At 42.6% G+C, this 19,081-nt stretch overlaps 1 protein-coding gene and 1 long non-coding RNA gene across 3 annotated transcripts in view; one reads left to right on the forward strand and one right to left on the reverse strand.

Moving 5' to 3' along the window:
- The window catches only part of CDH20 (cadherin 20), a 117,805-nt gene extending 99,534 nt beyond the window's left edge, over window positions 1-18,271 (forward strand). Inside the window, exons 7-12 of the mRNA XM_027799226.2 lie at window positions 19-272; window positions 3,746-3,882; window positions 6,424-6,545; window positions 8,418-8,535; window positions 14,886-15,137; window positions 16,664-18,271. Coding sequence (XP_027655027.1) covers window positions 19-272; window positions 3,746-3,882; window positions 6,424-6,545; window positions 8,418-8,535; window positions 14,886-15,137; window positions 16,664-17,163 — 1,383 coding nt within the window. The 3' untranslated portion in view covers window positions 17,164-18,271. The remainder of the gene's footprint in view (window positions 1-18; window positions 273-3,745; window positions 3,883-6,423; window positions 6,546-8,417; window positions 8,536-14,885; window positions 15,138-16,663) is intronic.
- The window catches only part of LOC114014697 (uncharacterized), a 73,745-nt gene that overhangs the window by 3,733 nt on the left and 50,931 nt on the right, over window positions 1-19,081 (reverse strand). The window contains exons 1-3 of one of the 2 annotated variants that reach the window (XR_003558297.2): window positions 17,086-17,174; window positions 11,718-11,994; window positions 10,657-10,860 (exon numbers count right to left, since the gene is read on the reverse strand). This is a non-coding gene — a long non-coding RNA (uncharacterized LOC114014697). Of the gene's footprint in view, window positions 1-10,656; window positions 10,861-11,717; window positions 11,995-17,085; window positions 17,175-19,081 lie in introns of those variants that run through there. The other variant, XR_008731491.1, reaches the window with a different exon arrangement.

A 19,081-nucleotide genomic window follows, 5' to 3' on the forward strand; every position in this document is an offset into this window, starting at 1 on the left:
CCTAATGCTTCTCTTCAGCCTTTAAGTTTTGAGAGCAAGAAAAGCTACACGTTGAAAGTAGAGGGTGCCAACCCCCACCTGGAAATGCGGTTCCTGAACCTGGGTCCCTTCCGCGACACCACCACCGTCCACATCAGCGTGGAAGATGTGGACGAACCTCCTGTGTTCGAGCCCAGCTTCTACTTTGTGGAAGTGCCCGAGGATGTGGAGATTGGAACCACCATACAGATCATTTCTGCCAAGGACCCAGATGTGACCAACAACTCCATCAGGTCTGTCATTTCTTTGTCTGCTCCCCCACTAGCGCTCCCTGGTACGGGTTGGTGGGGCAGTGATGGGGCTGAAACAGCGCAGGTGGGAGGGACTTTCTCTTTTCAGCCAGTAGAAGTCATCAGTGGGTTCAGTCAAACCACATCCCACACATAGAGGGGCTCTGCTATGACTGTCAAAGCAGTGCAGGAGCTCATCCTCACCTTTTCTGTGGTATAAGGAACATCTGCATCTAGCATAACAATGAACTGGTCAGGCATGTCCTGATAGCATACATTTTTTAAAAAAACAACAGACTCTCGTGTCTTTGCTGGCACAAAACCTGACAGCATCACTGAGAATCAGCTGCCATACCAAGAGGAAGGTAGTCAACTCGCTTCTCCTTTCTCCCCCTTCTCTTTCAAAGCCTACCTTTGTCAACAGCTCAAACACACAGCTACTTTTGGAGTAGATTGAATGCATACTAATAAATATTCATGAACCACTAAATTATATAGTGTCTGGTCAAAGCTGCAGAGCTAGATACTCCCATGAGGAGTTAAGAAAGGTAAAGGTGTATTTACAGCCCTGGGAGCTTCGTAGCTGCAACTCAGCAAGGAGCCAAAAGAGCAGATTTGTGTGATCACAGTGCTCTTTTCCATAGTGGCTGCCAAGTCAGCCCAGTTTATCAGAGAGGACTGTTTTTCTCCAAGGCCAGCCCACATACTAATTTTCACAACCTGCAGAAGCTCCAAGTGACTGCAAGTTAATAATCCCAGCAGGCTGGCGTCTTCTTTCATCTGAGAAATGCTTTGGGTGCTGAGCTTCTGTTTGCCAAGCCTCATGTCAGTCCAGCTTCTGAATTATCTACGTTTGGGAACAGCCCTGGGAAATACAGGAGGGAGTTGAAACATTGAGTATTTGGAGGTTTTAAAGGAAATGAAATCTATATATGAGCAACTCTGTGGGCTTCAGCCAAGAGATCTGAGCAGACACAGTCTGTTCTTCTTAATGATATTGCTTTCGGTGTTGCTGCTCTAATTATTTTTTTCATCTCTGCTACCTTAATATACCTATCTTTTCTACCTACATTATAAGGTTATCATACTTCTCATGACATTGTCTCAAATTCTTCAATAAAACTAAGTATTATACTGTCTGCATCAGAATTTCATTACCCTAAACTCTTTTTCACTTGCATCCTATTTTGCTGATTACTGTCTAGCATTATCCAAACACTGCAGTTGCAAACAGCTTTGTGCTAATCTGCTTAAAATAGTATAAGAATAATTCTGCAGACTATCAGAGGGTAGAAGTGTTCATTGTTATTTTTAATGAGGTTTTTCTTAGTTTTCTTCAGAGCTTTCTAGTGACTACCCTTGATGAAACAGCACTCTATAAAACACAGAGTGCATCACCAAAGGTACATTAAAAAGTTGCAAATACACAGAAAATCCTTTGTAACTCTGTTCCTTTCCAACTTTCTTCCTCATTTTTCTACTGTCTTCCTTCCCACCTTCCTTTCTTCCATCCCTCCTTCCCTCCTTCCTCCCACACACCTAATACATACAAATGTAAATGACTGGGTAGAAGAAAGGAAAAAAAAGAATAAATACCATTTGTAATGCTATCTAAAATGCAGATGTTGAGAATTGGTTCTCCTTGCCTCTCACGCAGTCTCCTCTATCCATGCCAACTCTGTGCAGTATCAGTCTGGCAATGTTTTAGGCTTGCTCTGAGTTCACTTTGCACAGGGCAAGGCAAGATAAGAAAACTAAAATCCCAGATGCATATTTTGTTACACAAGCTGAAATCCACCTGAAATTAAAACTGTGACCATTTTTTCAAGTATGAAAAAACCTAGGACACATTTCAGAAGAGCTCACTAAACACGGGGGAACTCTCAAATCCTCATTTTCCCAGCATCCAGTACCTGGTCTCCCAGCCTGTGAAATTCTGATGGCTGGAAATACGCCATGATTGTTGTTAAGTGATTCAGGAAGATTACCTAGAGTACAGTGGAAATGAGTGTGAAGGAGCAGGTATCATTAACAGGAGAACTTACATGGAAAATCCAGACAAAGACTTCACGTGTGCCTCTTGACACCAATGATTAATAGTGCACCACTAATCACAAGGCCTTATTAAATTTCAGATACTCATTGGCTTTAAACTGTCAGATAGAAATTCTTTTTATAGCCCTCATACAAGTTTAATTATTATAGCAAAATATACCAACACTTGTACCTATTTCCTAAATAAATTAAATGCCTCAGAAATCTCTTTATTTAAGAAAAGATGGGAAGGACTGGGAAGGAAAGGAATGCAAACCCACCATCCTACCCTTTTTGATTTTTCTGAAAAAAAAGTGTAAAAGAATTTCCCAACAGTAAAGCTCAATAGTATTTTATATCCCAGTTTAGTAAGTACCTATATAAAGATCAGGCTGGCATGCTTGTTCCAGTGAAGGCATTTGTGCTGAAAGGAGAAAATTCAGAAGAAAAGACCTGTTCAGCATCCGTTATGACTAATGCTTTCAATTCCTGTCAGCTTCAAAGAAAGAACCATCAAAAATGGAAGTAAGTCTGGGCTCTGTTCTAGGCTGTGGCATTTACCTAGGTGTATGTGTAGCTTTTGCCAAAGAATGTCTTACCACATTAACATAGTTAGCTAGGAAGACAATTTATACAAACTGCTGTTAAGAGCAAAGGTATTGAATATTTTACACACCTTGCAAAACAGTCCCTCTGACCAAGTACAGCGTGACACCTGTCAATCAGCTGCCTTCCTGCTGGAATTTTCTAGCCTGCAGGTACCACCACACTCTCCTGCTTTCACATGCGAGGAGCTTGCTCACAGCATTAAACTGGCATGATATTGGCCAGGCAGGTTCAGTAATTATGATCAATCAGCTTCACAGAGGGAGCTGTTTTTCTGGCTGGCTGATAAGAGAAAGCCACTCATCATCGCCCTTGCACTGACGTGGCTCAATCAGTAGGGTGGTCCAAGATGCAGGTGGAGTTTATTGCCCTCAGGGAGGAGAGAATACAAAAGCACAGGGAAAGGACCTAGGCACATCAGCCTAAGTGCCCAGAGAATGAACTGATGTAAAGTCATTTTCATCCTGTCTGAATTGTGCCCAAGGAAGGGGCATAATTATTTTGCTTAGAAAAAGAAATCACACTCCTCACTGACAGACTTTCTCTGTAAAGCAGATGTTCCTGTGCTGAGCCGTGCTTGCTTTGAGGCTTCTTCCTCTAAACCTTCCTGTCTTCCAGCTCCACCCAAGTAGTACTCACTGTTAAATGCCATTAGACATGTAAACTCCCAGTTTTCTGAGCATCTCACTCTGTATCTATGCAAGTCAATGGAGCACATAACTAGGTTGTGGAAGAATGTGGCTCTGCTGTGTATTCTGATTACTCGGGTACTTCATTGGCTATAACACACAGTTTTCACAAGGGTTGCCTAACATTTTTAATACGTACTTTTGCAGATACTCGATTGACAGGAGCAGTGATCCGGGGCGGTTCTTTTATGTCGACATTACATCAGGAGCACTGATGACTGCAAGACCTCTTGACCGGGAGGACGTTTCTTGGCACAACATCACTGTGCTGGCCATGGAGCTGAGTAAGGAGAAAGCAGACTGTACATAGATTAAAGAGATACAATAGACAAAGCAGCCTGAGAGACCTGAATTCAGTAGTTCACATGTTCTTATGCACTGAGTGGGAAGGCTTATTAACTGTATTGTTCTTCTGACATCAACAAGCGAATACTGCATTTTATTTATTTTTCATGCTCCTTTTCACAGGGTGGTGGGAGTAGAGGCTGGCAATTAAATGCAGAGTGCTGCTTTTTCAATTCATTAGTATTCCAAAGATTTATTTAAAACACTTCCTGATGTGTTTCTGCAAGGGTTCTATCCGTTCAGAAGGGCTAGGCAGGTAAAGCAGATGCTGCAAAGGCTGCACAGCTGCCAGAGCTGCCAGTCCTACCTGGGAGGATTGAGTGATGTACGTAGTGGTAGGCACCAATGACCCTGCACTGCTAGGTCACTACTTGAAATCCGCTCCGGTTCAACATCAGGTAACTGTAATCACCATCTGCTTGCTGCACAAATAATTTGGGCCAGAGTGCTTTAGAATCTTCTAGTATACTGAACTTATTATGCTTTTTGGGTTTTACAATGAGCTAAAACTCAGCTCACGATTCATCCATGCCAGGTATTTACCGAGGCTATGAGACCAAAGAGATGCTGATCATTTCATAGCATCAGTATGAAAAATCTAGCTGAGTTCGAAATACTAACAGATGTGAGCTTCACAAAGGAGCTGGGGATATATAAGCAAATAAAACAGAAGTTTCACGCAATCTACCTGAAATCTTTTTTGTCCACATAGCTTTTGCTCAGGATCTCAGTTTATCTGCTGAGGGGCAGAAGCTTTGCAGAAGCTTTCCTCAAGTGTGAGAGAGCTCCCTGCACATCCAGGCTGTACCAGAGATATGGGGCAGTTTGAGAGGCAAAGCGTTTCAAGAAGCTTGTCCAAAATGCAATCAGCCAGCCTGAAGTTAGCAGAGGGAGCATTTCACAAGAGCCAGGGTGACTCTGCCACATATTTGCAGGCTGTTCTAGCACACAATACCTTTCTGTCCCCTTTTTAGTAATGAGAGGAGTTGGTGACATGGGAGGATCTCACTCCCATCTCTTTTGCTGCTAGTTTTCTTATCAGCCACCAATATCCATTGCAATGCCATGTAAATCCACATACACACATGAGGCTGCAAAAGCTGCCCCTGTAGCAGCGCTCGAGGGTGAGAGCAATATGAAAGCGTGTCTCCCTTTGACTCATCCTCCATCAAACCTCTGTACATGTGCAGCACAATATTTTAATTCAGTGAATATTTTCGAAAATGTTATAGTTGTGCACTCCACAATAAAGCTGCTAGTTTTAAAAGTTAGATCAATATTCCTAAGAGTGTAAATGCAGACATTCATCTGCCACAGTGACAGGTTATTAGCAAGATATGTATGGACATGTGGGAATTAAGGATTAACTATCCTTACTCATTAATAACAAATAAATACTAGAAGGATTAAATCAGAAATTAGGGAGAAACAATATAGTTAAAGAGCATTATCTCAATGATACAATTTAACATATGTTATGGATACAGTACACTGAACATTTAAGAAAATTCCAGAGTGTAAGAAAATGCTCCATTGTTTATTTGAACATACAATTTCTAGCTATAAAGGGAGATATATCTGGAGATAAATGCACAAAGTGTTATGGCTAAAAAGAATATGAGAACACTATTTTTTAAGAATTTTCTGGATTTTTGCACCTTTTCTAACCTCTTATTGATTAATTTATTTTTTTCTTGCTGCTTAGAGTTTCTTTGTATCATTAAATAAGGGAAAAAAGATGTTTTGGGGCAGAAAAACAGGGTAAGAAAAAAATTATTCTGTGGCCATTTAGTTTGGAAATTGTGAATATCGGAAATGATATATGGATTTACTGGCAAAGAAAGCTAATGAACCAGTGGGACAGAAATATCACAAATTATGTCATGCACAATGTAAAAATTTCATTGCAATTTTAAGCTTCAGTGAAAGCTTTTCTGTACAAATTCGTGTGTTACTACATTTTAAACCCCTGTACAAAGTATCAAAGACTTGACACTATTTTTGAGTTCAAGGAACATAAATTCTGAGCAAAAACATATCTGAACTGCAGAATTACCACTTTCAGAAAGCTCTAAATAACAAGGCTATCCTTAAAAGATCCCTTCCTAATTTGTGCCACTAGTATTGAGGCTCAACAAACAGTATTGCCCAGTCAAAAGGCAATAATAAAAAAAACACAAGGCATTGTCTAAAACTTTTGTTATGGAAATAGTACCATTGGACTGAACCAGGTTGAAGTCTTTCATGGAATTTGTTTGAAAAAGATGTGATTAGGTGGGAAGCCAGGATAGGCAGAGAGCAGCATTTGCAACTTTACTCTGAGTCACACAACCCGCAAGCAACCGCAGCTCCCCATGGGGAAACATCATTTAACATGAGTCAGTAGTGAAAAAGCCACTTTATGTCTTGAGCAGAGTGAGGAGCACCCTCTTCTTCCTCCCATATATTGCCTTCCTTTACATTGTGCCTCCTCCTTCCAGACAACCCATCCCAGGTGGGCAGTGTCTCCGTGACCGTGAAAGTCCTGGATGTGAACGACAACGCCCCAGAGTTTGCAAGGTTTTATGAAGCTTTTGTTTGTGAAAACGCCAAAGCCGGGCAGGTGAGAAACGCTAGTAAAGCCGGGCACTGGGAAGAGGGTGCTGTCCTCCACTGAGACAGCGTGCCAGAAAGGGTGACCGTTGGAGAGAGGGCTCAGCTAACCACACGTTTCATCTGAACTCTCCTCAGCAGCTGTCTGTGCTGCTTTGCAAAAGCAAGCATGTCGCACTGGGATCGGCATTGTATATAGCACCTCTTTTTTTCTCTCGCAGTAGTTTCCAGGCTTACTATACAATGCACTTCATGACGGAAGTAAAGCCTTCTCTTGGGCAGGTGCCAGCAGGCAAACACCCGCTGTGTCCTGTAGCAGCAACGAAGAGTGGAGTCAGCCTGGCCCATGTGATAGATAAGGCTTACTGTTAAAAGACCCTATTTATAAGAGCCTTAAGCACCCCTGGACTTATAGGAGCTGGGTGTAACATACTACATCAGCTTCAAAGGGGTGCCAAACAATCCGTTCTGCTGTGAACTGGAGATACCAGACAGTCATAGACAACACAGGACTTCCCACTCTGCCCACTGTAAACCAGCACCTCCAAGCAGGTGGAGAAGCCTCTTTGTTCCCCTCCCTTCCAAAACTGCATCAAAGCCCTTGAACGAGGTCTGCCGGTGTCACAGATGGACATGCTGTGGAGGGAGCATGGTCCCTTGCTGGAGCTGGTGCAAGCTCTACTGCTGATCACTTGTGCGGAGGCGACCCGGTGCTTCACCACCCAGGGCCCACAGTGCAGACTTGTCTCTCCTAATTCAGAGTTGACTAGCATGGTTTAAACACACAGACACACCACTCATGATTTGTGAAGGAAAAATTATGCCAGTAATACCACTGTGTGTTTGCTGAAGCTTATCCCAGCTTGCTGTGAAGCAGAATGAAATAGCTACTCACTGCTGGGACAACTGTACTCACAACTATCACATACAGGATAGTCTCATCTCACCAATTTACAGAGGTCCTTAATAACATAGGGAATAGAAACCATTCTGTAGCCTTTTTCCTGGTTTTGAAGGTTGAGGTCCTAAATAATAAGCTTTCCGAGACATGCACACTAATTTGGAATACTTCCTTCAGTGGAGAAAGACAAATTCTGTTGTCACATTTGGCAAAGTTCTGAAATCAGTTTTAAGGTGGTACATAAGTCTTTGTGAGTATGTCATTTGCCTTTGAATCCAAAAATAACTTTCAAATGCAAAAATCCAGGTGAAGATTTATTCCTTGTCTAAAAAGATGTCAGCATGTTTATTCAGACAGAGCTATAGCTCACTGTGCTTCAAGCTGTTAGACCTACTTTACTAAACCTCTAAAGGTGAGGTGGCAAATCTCTTTCTGGATTTAGCATTGTCTTAGTTTCTTTCCATGGTGTTATTTATTGCACATGCAGAGTTGCCGTTTCTCTCTTTCTTTTCCACGGACACCTTGGGAAGAATTTAATTGATTTAAAATTAAAACAGTGATAAAAAATTCAACCTGAAGTTCTTTTCTACCTGCGAAATGATGCTGAAAGTAAGTATGGACTTTCTTACAAGCTCTTTAATGCACAATGAATTTTCTGAACACCCTGAGCCCTCAAAAGAAAAAAGAACCATGCAACAGAAGATAGGGATGCACGAGAGTGTCTGTTGTTTGAAGCAAACAGACTATCTCCTCCTTTGTTTAAATGTGATTTGCATGATCAGAGCAAAATAAATGAAACCTGCAAGGTTTTGAGTCTCTTCTTGGTTTAATTATTATACCTCTGCAAGAGTTTTATTCAGAAGTTACAGTTGCTTTTATTTCTATATAAAAATTATATGTTAACTATATGTTATGTTTGTTGATTTATATTATATATATTTTGCTTCTCGCCTGCTTCTGCTTTGTTCTCATATTCTGTAGCTGATCCAGACAGTGAGTGCCATTGACAGGGACGACCCACAGGAGGGTCAGCACTTCTACTACAGCCTGGCTCCGGAGGCAGCCAACAACCCCAACTTTACTCTAAGGGACAATCAAGGTAATCAGAGTGGACACAGACAGTTAGCTACTCTAATTTCTAATGCCTGAGTTGGACTTGAGAGGCTGTGACTTATAGTGTGTGATAAGACTGCCATTTCAAATAATACCAAGTGACACCTGCTCCTTAAAGGCAGTGATAAAATTACATATTACTTAATATACTTGAAGGCTATATGATATTTTCTTCTCAATAAATATTCTCTAGCAATAGGCCTCTTTTTCTTCTTTAAGGAAATGTGCCAGTGTTTTGTGCAAATTCAGGTCTTGTGGTCAGGCTGCAGGCATCTCAGATTACTGGAGTGGAAATTGCATTCGTTCAAAAGGAGATGCTTAAAGGTAGGATAGCAACTGGAACTAGGAGACAAATCTGAAGAGAATTACATTGCTCTTTTTTTGTGCTCTTCATGTTTTCTCCCAGGCACAGAAAGGGAAGGTTCTTGTACCGTTCCAAATCTTTTTCCCCAAGCACTTTTTTTCTTCCTCTTCGCACATACTCATTTCCCTAGCAAAGGAAGGGAGGGAGGGAGGAGATGCAGAGCCTTATGCGGGTAACTTGGTGTCCAGCTAAAAGTCTGTGTAAGATGTGCTAAGTAGAAGCTGAAACACCAGTGGGAAGATTCACGGCAAAGTGCTGGCATTTGAGTATTCTAACCAGTGGAATTTGCTTCTTTTGGGGAAGCTTTGGTGGTTTTATAGCCTGCAGGAAAGCCCCACCATGGCACACCTTTACTTGACTGCTGCTGATAGAGGATCTCCATGGGCAGATGCTGAGGTCCAGTCCACACCAGCCTTCATGGGGAAAGAGCCTGAATGACCTGGTGCAGAGCTTTGAAAGTCAATATGAATGGGCTGGATTTCAGTAAGAGTTTAGTGTGTCAAGTACCACAAATCAGCAAGTGATTCCAGAATAAATGGGGAGAAATCCTAGCCACCTGCAACATACATGGCCAGTCTTCAAGCAGATTGCCTGCCACTGCTCCCACACATGCCTACTTGTCACACTTACTTCCATAAGCCCCTGTCTGTGCCTCTGCAGGCGTATGAAAGAGCAACATAGAGGCTAATAAAAAAGCCCCTGCCTTCACTAAATAAACACGTCTTAAAGCATGCTACTTGCAGAGTCTGGAGCCCCCCTCCAGCATGTTAATGCTTTTTCATACCCAAAGTAATTTTTTTCTACAGTGTCCCTGAAGCCTCCCACAAAATTTCTTCCATTTTTATCCCCTTCTCTTTCCCATTGTTTCCCTCTTTTTTATTTTTTGAATATATATTGCTCAAATAAGTGAACAAACAAAAAACAACTATTGCTAAAGCATTTGGCAAACTAGACTCACTTCATCCTCAAGGCATTGTTCTAAAAACAGAAACACACAAAATTCCCAGCATCAGATGCACTTTTTCTAAGGCCATACTTGCGATAATTTATAGTGACAGCAGTGACTGAATGGCTGTGCCTCCCACTCTCTGTAAAATACCAGTTTTCCAGAGATATATATCACAAGAAGCTTAGGGTACTATTGGTTACAAATTTGAAATAAAAATGTTAAGAATCAAACCACTAACTATTTGAAATATACACATTAAGGATTAATTTACTGCCTCAGCAATTTAGAGTGCAGTAGTCATTTCAGTAACCATAATTTATATTTATATTTTCATCTTGGGACCACTAAGGACTATATAAATTACATGACTTAGTCACAGAGCAGGTAGCTATACTGTATGTCACAGGGTGGTAGGACAAGAAGCAGAACCCACCTTGCTAGTCATAGCTTGCGCACATAAATAGGAGATGGCAATGCTTCCCAGGCTGTGGGAAGGCGTTGTTAAGAGTAGCAATTGTGCTGATTACTTGGTTGTCCGATATCGCAATAAGAGAAAGTGCAAGACATGCAGCCTTCCTGGCAACAATTAAAACCTTGATTTCTGCTGAGCAACAGATAGATCACAGTTTGCATTCTGATGAGCTGTTTTACATATTTCTTTGGCCCTCATCATTTCAGTGTCTGAGAACTTCATCAGTCTATCCTTTCTCCACGTATCTCTGGCAAACAGAGAAATCCTATTGTTCTCCACTTTATAGACAGGGATCTGGGGCAAGGAGAAATTAAGTACTTACATGCCTGGTTCCCTTTGAGTTCAATAAAATCAGTGGGAGAGAGACATGCATCTGTAAAGATCTGGACCCAAGTGATTTCCCAAAGCCGTATAGGATATATGGGATGAAGCAGGGAACTGAGCTGGGGTCTCCCATCTCTTTGGTTACTGATGCAGGGCACTGGCAAGTCATCTTCTCCCACTTCTAAATCCAGGCAAGATTATGCTGGGAAAAATTTGACAGAAGAAGCTTGCTGTAAGAGTGGGATGAACAACAGAATAAACTTACTGCATTTCCAGATTAAACTCTAAACTGCTGCCTTCCATCTTTGAGTACCAGGAACTGATGACAAGAGTAGCCATTTTAATGGGTGCAGGCATCAGTGATACACCACCACCAGGCCCATCATTGGAAGCCTCTGGCAGTCCTCCCGCTTGCATTTAAATTTGTCCTAGGAAAGTTTTTAGCTATTTCTTCCTTCCCTAAAACTGTGGTCTACCTCACACTTTGCAGAGCACAAAAGCAGTGAGCTAAAAACCCCCAAGAAAAAATGTGGCCCCTTTCTTGAGCTGATGGTGTCTGTAATGCCTGCTTCCTTGCTCTTTCTCCCACTGCTGGTGAAACATTTCTTTATATTATTCCTAACTATTCATAATTATTACAATTAGTTTTTAAACACTAGCAGAAGTTCTGGGCTAATCATCCCCAGTTCTTGCACGGATGCATACAGAGAGAAACCAAGCCTTTCTTGCAAGAAGGGTGGTGGTTAGCTCTGATCTCAGATTTGGACCTACACAGTGGTTAATTCCCCTGACCTGTCTAGGAAGATACATCACTTCCAGTGGGACAGAAAACTGCAGGAAAGAGATGCTTTGTGGCTTTCTTTCACAACCACATGAAGATACCAGCCTGCATGCCTGCAGGAAAAACAGTTTTCACCTCCTGCCACACAGGCACAGGACCCACCGTGCTGCAGTCTTCAGTATCTGCTCAGCGCTGCAGCTAAGTGCTACCATCCAGCCCTCTGCAAGCCAAAGATGCTGTGTTGAAACCTGCGAAGCAAAAATATTGTGCATCCTTACCATGCTGGCTTTTTTTTTTATTAATATAAGGGGTTTTCATGTCCTCACAAGCTCTCTTCTCCTGATGGCTGGAGCTTAGCATATACCAACTTTGGAAGAAAATTGTGTGTGCCGGTTTCTGCCATGCTGCATCACTTTCCAGCATGTCCTTCGCACTGCAGTAGCACGTCAAACAGCATTGGCTTTTGATGAGTCACACAACAAGCTCTGGCACCAACATATTGCAGTTGCAGAGTAACAGGTAGAAAGATTCTTTAGGGATGATGTGGATGCCTGCCTAGTACAAAGCAAAACAAAAGGGCCAAAATGTAATGCTGAGAGTCACCAACAGGATTTTATCAGCAAGAACATTTAAGACCTGGGTGATATAGTCAACACATCACAGAGAAAATATATATATACATGTATAACTTTCAATATTTGATTATAGAAATTTGGGTTTGGCCTGCAGAAAAATAATTATGGTTAAAAACACTTGAGATCTTTCACTAGCTGATTTTGCACAGCTTCAGTCAGGTTCACGGCCTGTGACTTCTTTTATAGGCGAAGTATGACCAGCTCAGAATAATAAAATCTTTTTCCCTCACAAAGAGCATTTTTACGTAAAAAGGTTTGCTGTCACCTGAATAGAATTTGTGACTTCTATTGTAAGTCAGTTTAAAGAGAGTGGCTCTTTCACCCAGGAAAAAGAAATGCAACCAAATTACTGCACTGTTAAGATGACTCAGACATTTCCATCGGCACAGCATAAATGCAGGTGCTTTGCCTTTTTCTGCCCTTTGGTCTACTTTTTCTCATGCTAAAACAAGCCCAGTGATGAAAAGATGTGGTATTAATAGCTGGGGAGCACATACTAGAGGGCATATAAACAGTGCGAGGGAGAGAAAGCACTTGCATGTGCTCCAGCGGAGAGGAGGGGGAGGTTTGCAGGAGGTGAGGGCTCCTGTCTGTAGCACATCCCTTGCCCAGGAACCATGGGAGCTGCAAGGTGCTGCTCTCGGCTGGGATTTGGGACACATTCCTGAAATTTATCTGTGTCTGTCTACACCAACTGCCCATACTCAGAGCTGCATGGTATATCAAAAAGGTGGTGAAATCAGTAAACACTGACACATTAACAGTTTTAAGCAACTCTGGGGATTTTGTCTTACACCTGGTGATTTTTCCTCAAAGCTCCAGCTCTTTGGATCCCATAATTTAATGAGACACTACAATTTCACTATATATTCACATATGGACATGCACACACACTTCAGAATTTTATGCTTTCAGTGTTTGAATGTTATTGATGTTCAAGAAATAAAAGACCCTGAGATTCCTTTTAAAAACATGTCACAAATTCAAACTAATCCCATGAACTCTAGAGCCTGGCATCTCAATACTTACATGTGCCAGTACTTTCTGATGCCATAAGATCTGCAGCACAAACTATGGAACTTGGAGCATAATTTAAGTCTAGCAAGCCTAGCATGAGTTTGCATATATGCCATAGCTGGCTGCATGTAAAACTCCTGATTTCACTCCTAAAAGCCATAAAATAATTTCTGATGTTCAGACTACAGCAGATAATACAGCTGATTTATCTGCATGCAGCCTGAGTCTCTACACTGAAGAAAATCACTCAAGATTTAAATTTTATCAGCAAATTGACAGGGAAATAATGAGGAAATTGAATGATCCTTTGTTGATATTTTGGGTTTTTTCAGTCTGCTTGTGATCAGAAGGTTTTTTGCCATTTCTAGGTGGCAGCCCCGTTGTTCCAAGCCACCTGGGAACAGCTGATTGGCACCCTGCATTTCAAAGCACAGCAAATGTACATTGGTAACAACCTGGAGATGCAGGTGGCCAGGCTGTGACCTCTTTTGAACCAAGGGAACAGGAAACAAAACTAAGTAGTAAAAGAAACTGCATGAAGCTCAGCTCCCCAAAATCCCGCAGCATCACTGCACAGGGTCACAGTTTGTAGGTCTGCCAAAGAGAAAAAGTACCTGTGTTCCCCATTTATCCTTGCTGGCCCAATATTTGCAGACATGTTTGTAAGAAAGGCTAATTTTCCTGCAGGTTCCTTTAGACTCCCTGGTGGCCCAGATCACATTGGAGACATTCAGTCTTGCGCTTTCCAAAACTCCCTGAAGCCAAAAAGCTTGGAAGTCAGCACTGACAAAATCACTGATCTCCAAAGATTTTGCCTTGGCATCCCTGAGATGACAATTCGGAAGAATAAATTCCTGAATCCAGTTTCTTTCTGCTTAGGAAATGGTGCACAGTCTGAGGAATTTCAGGGAGGGGGTAGACAGGAATTCAAATGCCACTGGGAAATTCTGACATTTTAAAAAAAACACGCTGAATATGGAGGAAAAAGCCTCAAAGGTAGAATTACCCTTGAAATGACCAACAGCAACTGGCTGTTAGGTCACTTTTTTTTTTTTTCAGGGGCATCATTTTGATTCCTTTTCATTTAAGTTCTCATAAAAAGCAGGCAGTCACTCTGAATGAAGCAGAATGGTCAAAATAAAGCCGAATAATTCTGACAATGATGACATGTAGCATTCTGACTTTTTTCAATGGCAAAAGTGCCAATGAAATTGCATGTATTTCAATGAAAAATGTTTAGTTGCAGATTTTCAACTCGCTGCTGCTTTAGGATAGCAAGCTGTTTTTTTCCTTTGTCTTCTTGTTGCCTCAAGCAGACGACTATGCCATGAATCAAAAAACGTAAGGAGTACCTTAACATGTCCACAAGGGTTATACACCAGCATCTCCAAAATGGTGGCAGCACTTAAGAGCGAGGTCTGGAAAAGCTGCTGAGCATGAACAAACAGGGACAACAAGTTGCCTTCAACTGTTCGTTTCTGTCTTGCTTTCTGAAAGCTCTTTTAGCTAAATCTGAAGGCTGTGAGTTTGCTCTGGGCACTTTATGTCAGAAGCAGTAAGGGCAGCTCCTAAGGTGTATATGCCTTGCAGGTTTGGAGATACAGCCTGAGAAGATACTGGAATAGGGGAGGCAGAGGCAAAATGCTGATTAGTGACAAAGTGATAAAAAACAAAGGGAAAAAGAGAGATGACAAATGGATGTGGGTCTAGGACTGATTTTGTTAACCTTCCTTTGCTGCTGAATGTATTTGCTCTGCACATTAGCTCTTCTCTCCATTTACTTTCTACCTTTAGACAATACAGCATGGATTTTGACGAGGCGTTCTGGCTTCAGGCAACACGAGCAGAACACCTTTTACCTCCCCATCTTGATCAGTGACAATGGCCGCCCAGTGCTGAGCAGCACAGGCACACTGACCGTGCACGTGTGCAGCTGTGACGATGACGGCATGGTGATGTCCTGCAACGCAGAGGCCTATGTCCTCCCTGTCAGCCTGAGCAGAGGGGCACTCATTGCGATCCTTGCCTGCATCTTTGTCCTGCTAGGTAAACCCATGGCTTCTTCTTGGCAGGGGACAAACTCTTCGGTTCTGTCTGGGGGGTTGCTGATGCACCGAAGGTGAAGGACGCAAACACACACATCTATGTGTATGTATAGATATAGATATAGATAGATAGATAGATAGATAGATAGATAGATAGATAGATAGATAGATAGATAGATAGATAGATAGATATACTACAGGTAGACACACACATCCTTACAGAGCCATATCAAGGGCCAGATGGTGTAGTCAGTTGCTTCAGACTCTGGGGTGTAGGAATGGGGGAAAACTATGGCCTGCAAATATTTCTGCCAGATGCCCCAAGGTGTCTGGTATGGCCCTGTTTTCCTGAAAGAGGGATGGCAGGAAGAAGTGCTGAGAGCTGTGGCTGGGTACAGGTTACTTCCTCATACTCAGCAGTTCCCGATCAAATGCTCCCACAGGAAACAGGAGTGGTAAGCCCAGTTCCACCTCTTGTCTCTTTGACAGGAGATTTCCCACCTCCATCCCTTTTCCTTGAGACATTACATTTAAATGGTGCCTGTGCTGCTATAAAGGGGCTGAGTACCTTGCATGTGTTCTGTGTCCACAAATAAATGTCATCCTTTCCTTGGCCAGACTTCCTATGCTCCCTGTTAGCTGTTAGTATCAAATGAACTTCACTTCCTTCATTCACTCTCTCAAGTCACGAGACATTAGTGCAAAACACACATTCCCTGAAATTTCAGGGGACACAGTTTGAGGAGCAGGGAGTAAGCTACAGGAAAAATTATGTAAAGGTGCCTCAATTCTGGATTTTCAAAGCAGCCTAGATACCTCAGTTCAAAATTTCAGCATTCAAAACCTTTGCTGAGTTCTAGCCCTGGAAATACAGTCACCAGGTGATGGCACATTTTCAACAGTAAAGGGCCCTGGTGCCTGTATGACCACTTCTCCCCATGTTAAGAAGCACAGAGATGAGGAGCACCAGCACTACAGGACAGCAGGAGGCTTACAGATAAACAAATACATGCTTTGGAGCAGACTAAGGGGCTAGCTCAGCATTTTGCTGTGTAGGCAGACATATCACGATGGTGCCTCAGCACCATCCATCTATGTCATGTTGAGTGCCCGGCCCAAGAGGCATCACCGAGGTCAGCTGCAACACTTGGCTACACAGCAGGAAAAAAATATCTCTATGGAGCTTTGGGCTGCTGCAGATAAACTGTTACTGATACCTACCTGGCTAGCTAAAGGTAACTCAGGTATTACTACAGTGCATTGCAAGCACATGATAGACATGTTCTAAGCGTCACCAAGAGTTAAGAATTAAGGCAAGAAAAGGGACAGATTAGCGGGACCTCAAGCTGCTAATTCTGACTAGGGGGTGGGGGATTTCTACACCTCTCCACTTGCAAACACCACAGCTCTTTAAATCCAAGGGGCTGGCTGAGCTCACCAAACAGGAAACAGGGGGGCAGAGAGTCTGAAGCCCTTGCAAGGTCTGCCCCCTCACTGATGGCCCCATGTCTCGGTTGCCTCCTGCAGTGCTTGTGCTCCTCATCCTCTCTATGCGCCGCCAGCGGAAGCAGCCATACATCATTGATGAGGAGGAGAACATCCATGAGAACATCGTCAGGTACGATGATGAAGGCGGTGGGGAGGAGGACACAGAGGCCTTCGATATCGCTGCCATGTGGAACCCGCGGGAGGCCCAGCTGGTGGTGAAAAACCGGCAAGACATGCTCCCTGAAATAGAGAGCCTCTCCCGATACGTGCCTCAGGCGTGCGTCATGGACAACAACGTCCACAACTACGTGCTCGCCAAGCTGTACGAAGCTGACATGGACTTGTGGGCACCTCCCTTTGACTCCCTTCAGACGTACATGTTTGAAGGGAACGGCTCGGTGGCGGAGTCACTCAGCTCCCTACAGTCAGTGACGACAGACTCAGACCAGAGCTACGACTACCTGACGGACTGGGGGCCGCGCTTCAAAAAGCTGGCCGAGATGTACGGTGCCACGGACAGCAGCGGGGCTCTGTGGTAACAGACGAGGAATGGCAGAGGGGTTTCCATGTGAAATGGTGTCCAGTTAGGTCCATTCTCATCAGATGCTTCCATGGACATGGGTGAGGCCTCCTAAAACATAGCAATACGGTGCTTGGATGAGAATGGGAAGAAGGGTGCGAATGAAGGTCTCTCTGGATCAGCTTTACTCAGTTAAATTAACTCACGTTTTTGAAACCATGAGAAGCAGAAGGAAGGAAGTTTTTTTCCTCGTTTTTACAGCAAAATTGCAAAGCTCGAAGCCTGGAATATAATGACGTTACTCTCTCTCCCCCTTTCTCTCCCCTTGTACACGGCGGCTTACTGAGCTCTATACATCTGGGTTCAAAGATCTGTAAACTCTAACTGTAATCTCTGACTCACTGAAAAACTGCCACCACAGAAAAGTTGTTCCTCACCAGTTATTTTTCCCCCATTAAAAAGGAGGAAAAAAAATTGCTTGCTAACAAGAGGGGGGAAAAAATCCCACAAAGCAGAAAATTGAAACTGGAATCTCAGACGGCTCTTTGTAAACTAAAACTCCTCTCTCTGTTGCTAACGGAGTCCTTTTTTAATCCTTTAGAAACAAGGCTGAGGTTTTTTTCCACCTGGATGAGGGTTGGGGAAGAGGCTTTGAATTTCTGCTGTAGTTTAACGGCTGATCTGTGAGTCATTGGTGTTAACACTAATCCATCTTCTATCAAGTTTGTGTAAATTTATTCTAGGCTCTTTAAAACCATGACTCTGCTAAACTGCTCAGAACAAAACCAGAAAGTCTGCCTCTTTTGCACTGTAGATGTCTCTTCCATGTGCCAAATGTGAAGATTAGATTCTACCAACGAAAGCCAAATAAATTTTAAAAAAAGAAAAAGCTATATTTGGTAACTACATGGGTTAGATGGGCTTTCCTAATCTGTGTGAGGTCAATCCAAGGGATGTTTACATACTGTAGATAACCTACTTGAACAAATGCAGTATTATAGACCAATAAATGGATGTAAGAAAATTACATGTATAAGTTTTGTATATTTGTTAATTTTGGTAATAAATATGATGTACTGCATACAGTACAGTACCTTAGCACCTCTTTTAATAAAAGTTAAACAGAAGGAAAAGTCTGATGGCAATTTATTGACTACTTTGCACACAGCAGTTAGTGCTTATCCATGGCTTTACATGCCTTGAGCATTACGAAAAAATGGTTCAGCAGCAGCGTGTCAAGGAGACAAGCCTTCAGTTTGCAGGTTCCAGCAGATTGCTTCTTTTATTGTTGTTTGCTTGGACATTATCCTTAGCCATGAATCAGCCCAAGTGCAGCTCATCAGACTAGTCACTTTTCTATTCCAGTTGTGCTGAAGTTGAAAGCAAGTCTTGGACGATTTTTTTAAAACATTATAGCTGGGGCATTGAGAAGCTTGGTAACCAGTTACACAGCAGACATGGCAGATTGCATCACACAATACCCTTTTATGGTCATTCTGACTCTGCAATGAAAGTTTTGAGCCTGGATCTTACCTTGTTTGCATGTGTAAATGGGAAGGGCCAGGGAAATTACACTAACATCAGTTTCATGGAAGATGGTGAGAGACTTCTGAAAGCAGAACAGTCTGAAATGGCATTTGCAGGTTTCTTTCTAGCTAAGGAATCTCTACATCTCAAATTGCCCAGAAAATAGATGTGCAGACATAACCACCCAGTTACCACAGTTTTACCACATGCATATTGTGCTCAGTTTCTGTTGCAGATGCACACAGAACAGTGCTGTCTCTACTTTGCCTAACCTTAGGTTGCACCAATTTAAGACAGGGGCCTTGCTTCCAGAGACTCATACAAAGTCACGCACCCTTGGAGAGCCAAGCAGTCAGCAAGGAAAAAAATTTTAGTGACTTCTCAAACATTTGCCCAACTGATGTGATGAA

This window comes from Falco cherrug, chromosome 3, assembly GCF_023634085.1.
Source record: "Falco cherrug isolate bFalChe1 chromosome 3, bFalChe1.pri, whole genome shotgun sequence".
Taxonomy (NCBI): Eukaryota; Metazoa; Chordata; class Aves; order Falconiformes; family Falconidae; genus Falco; species Falco cherrug.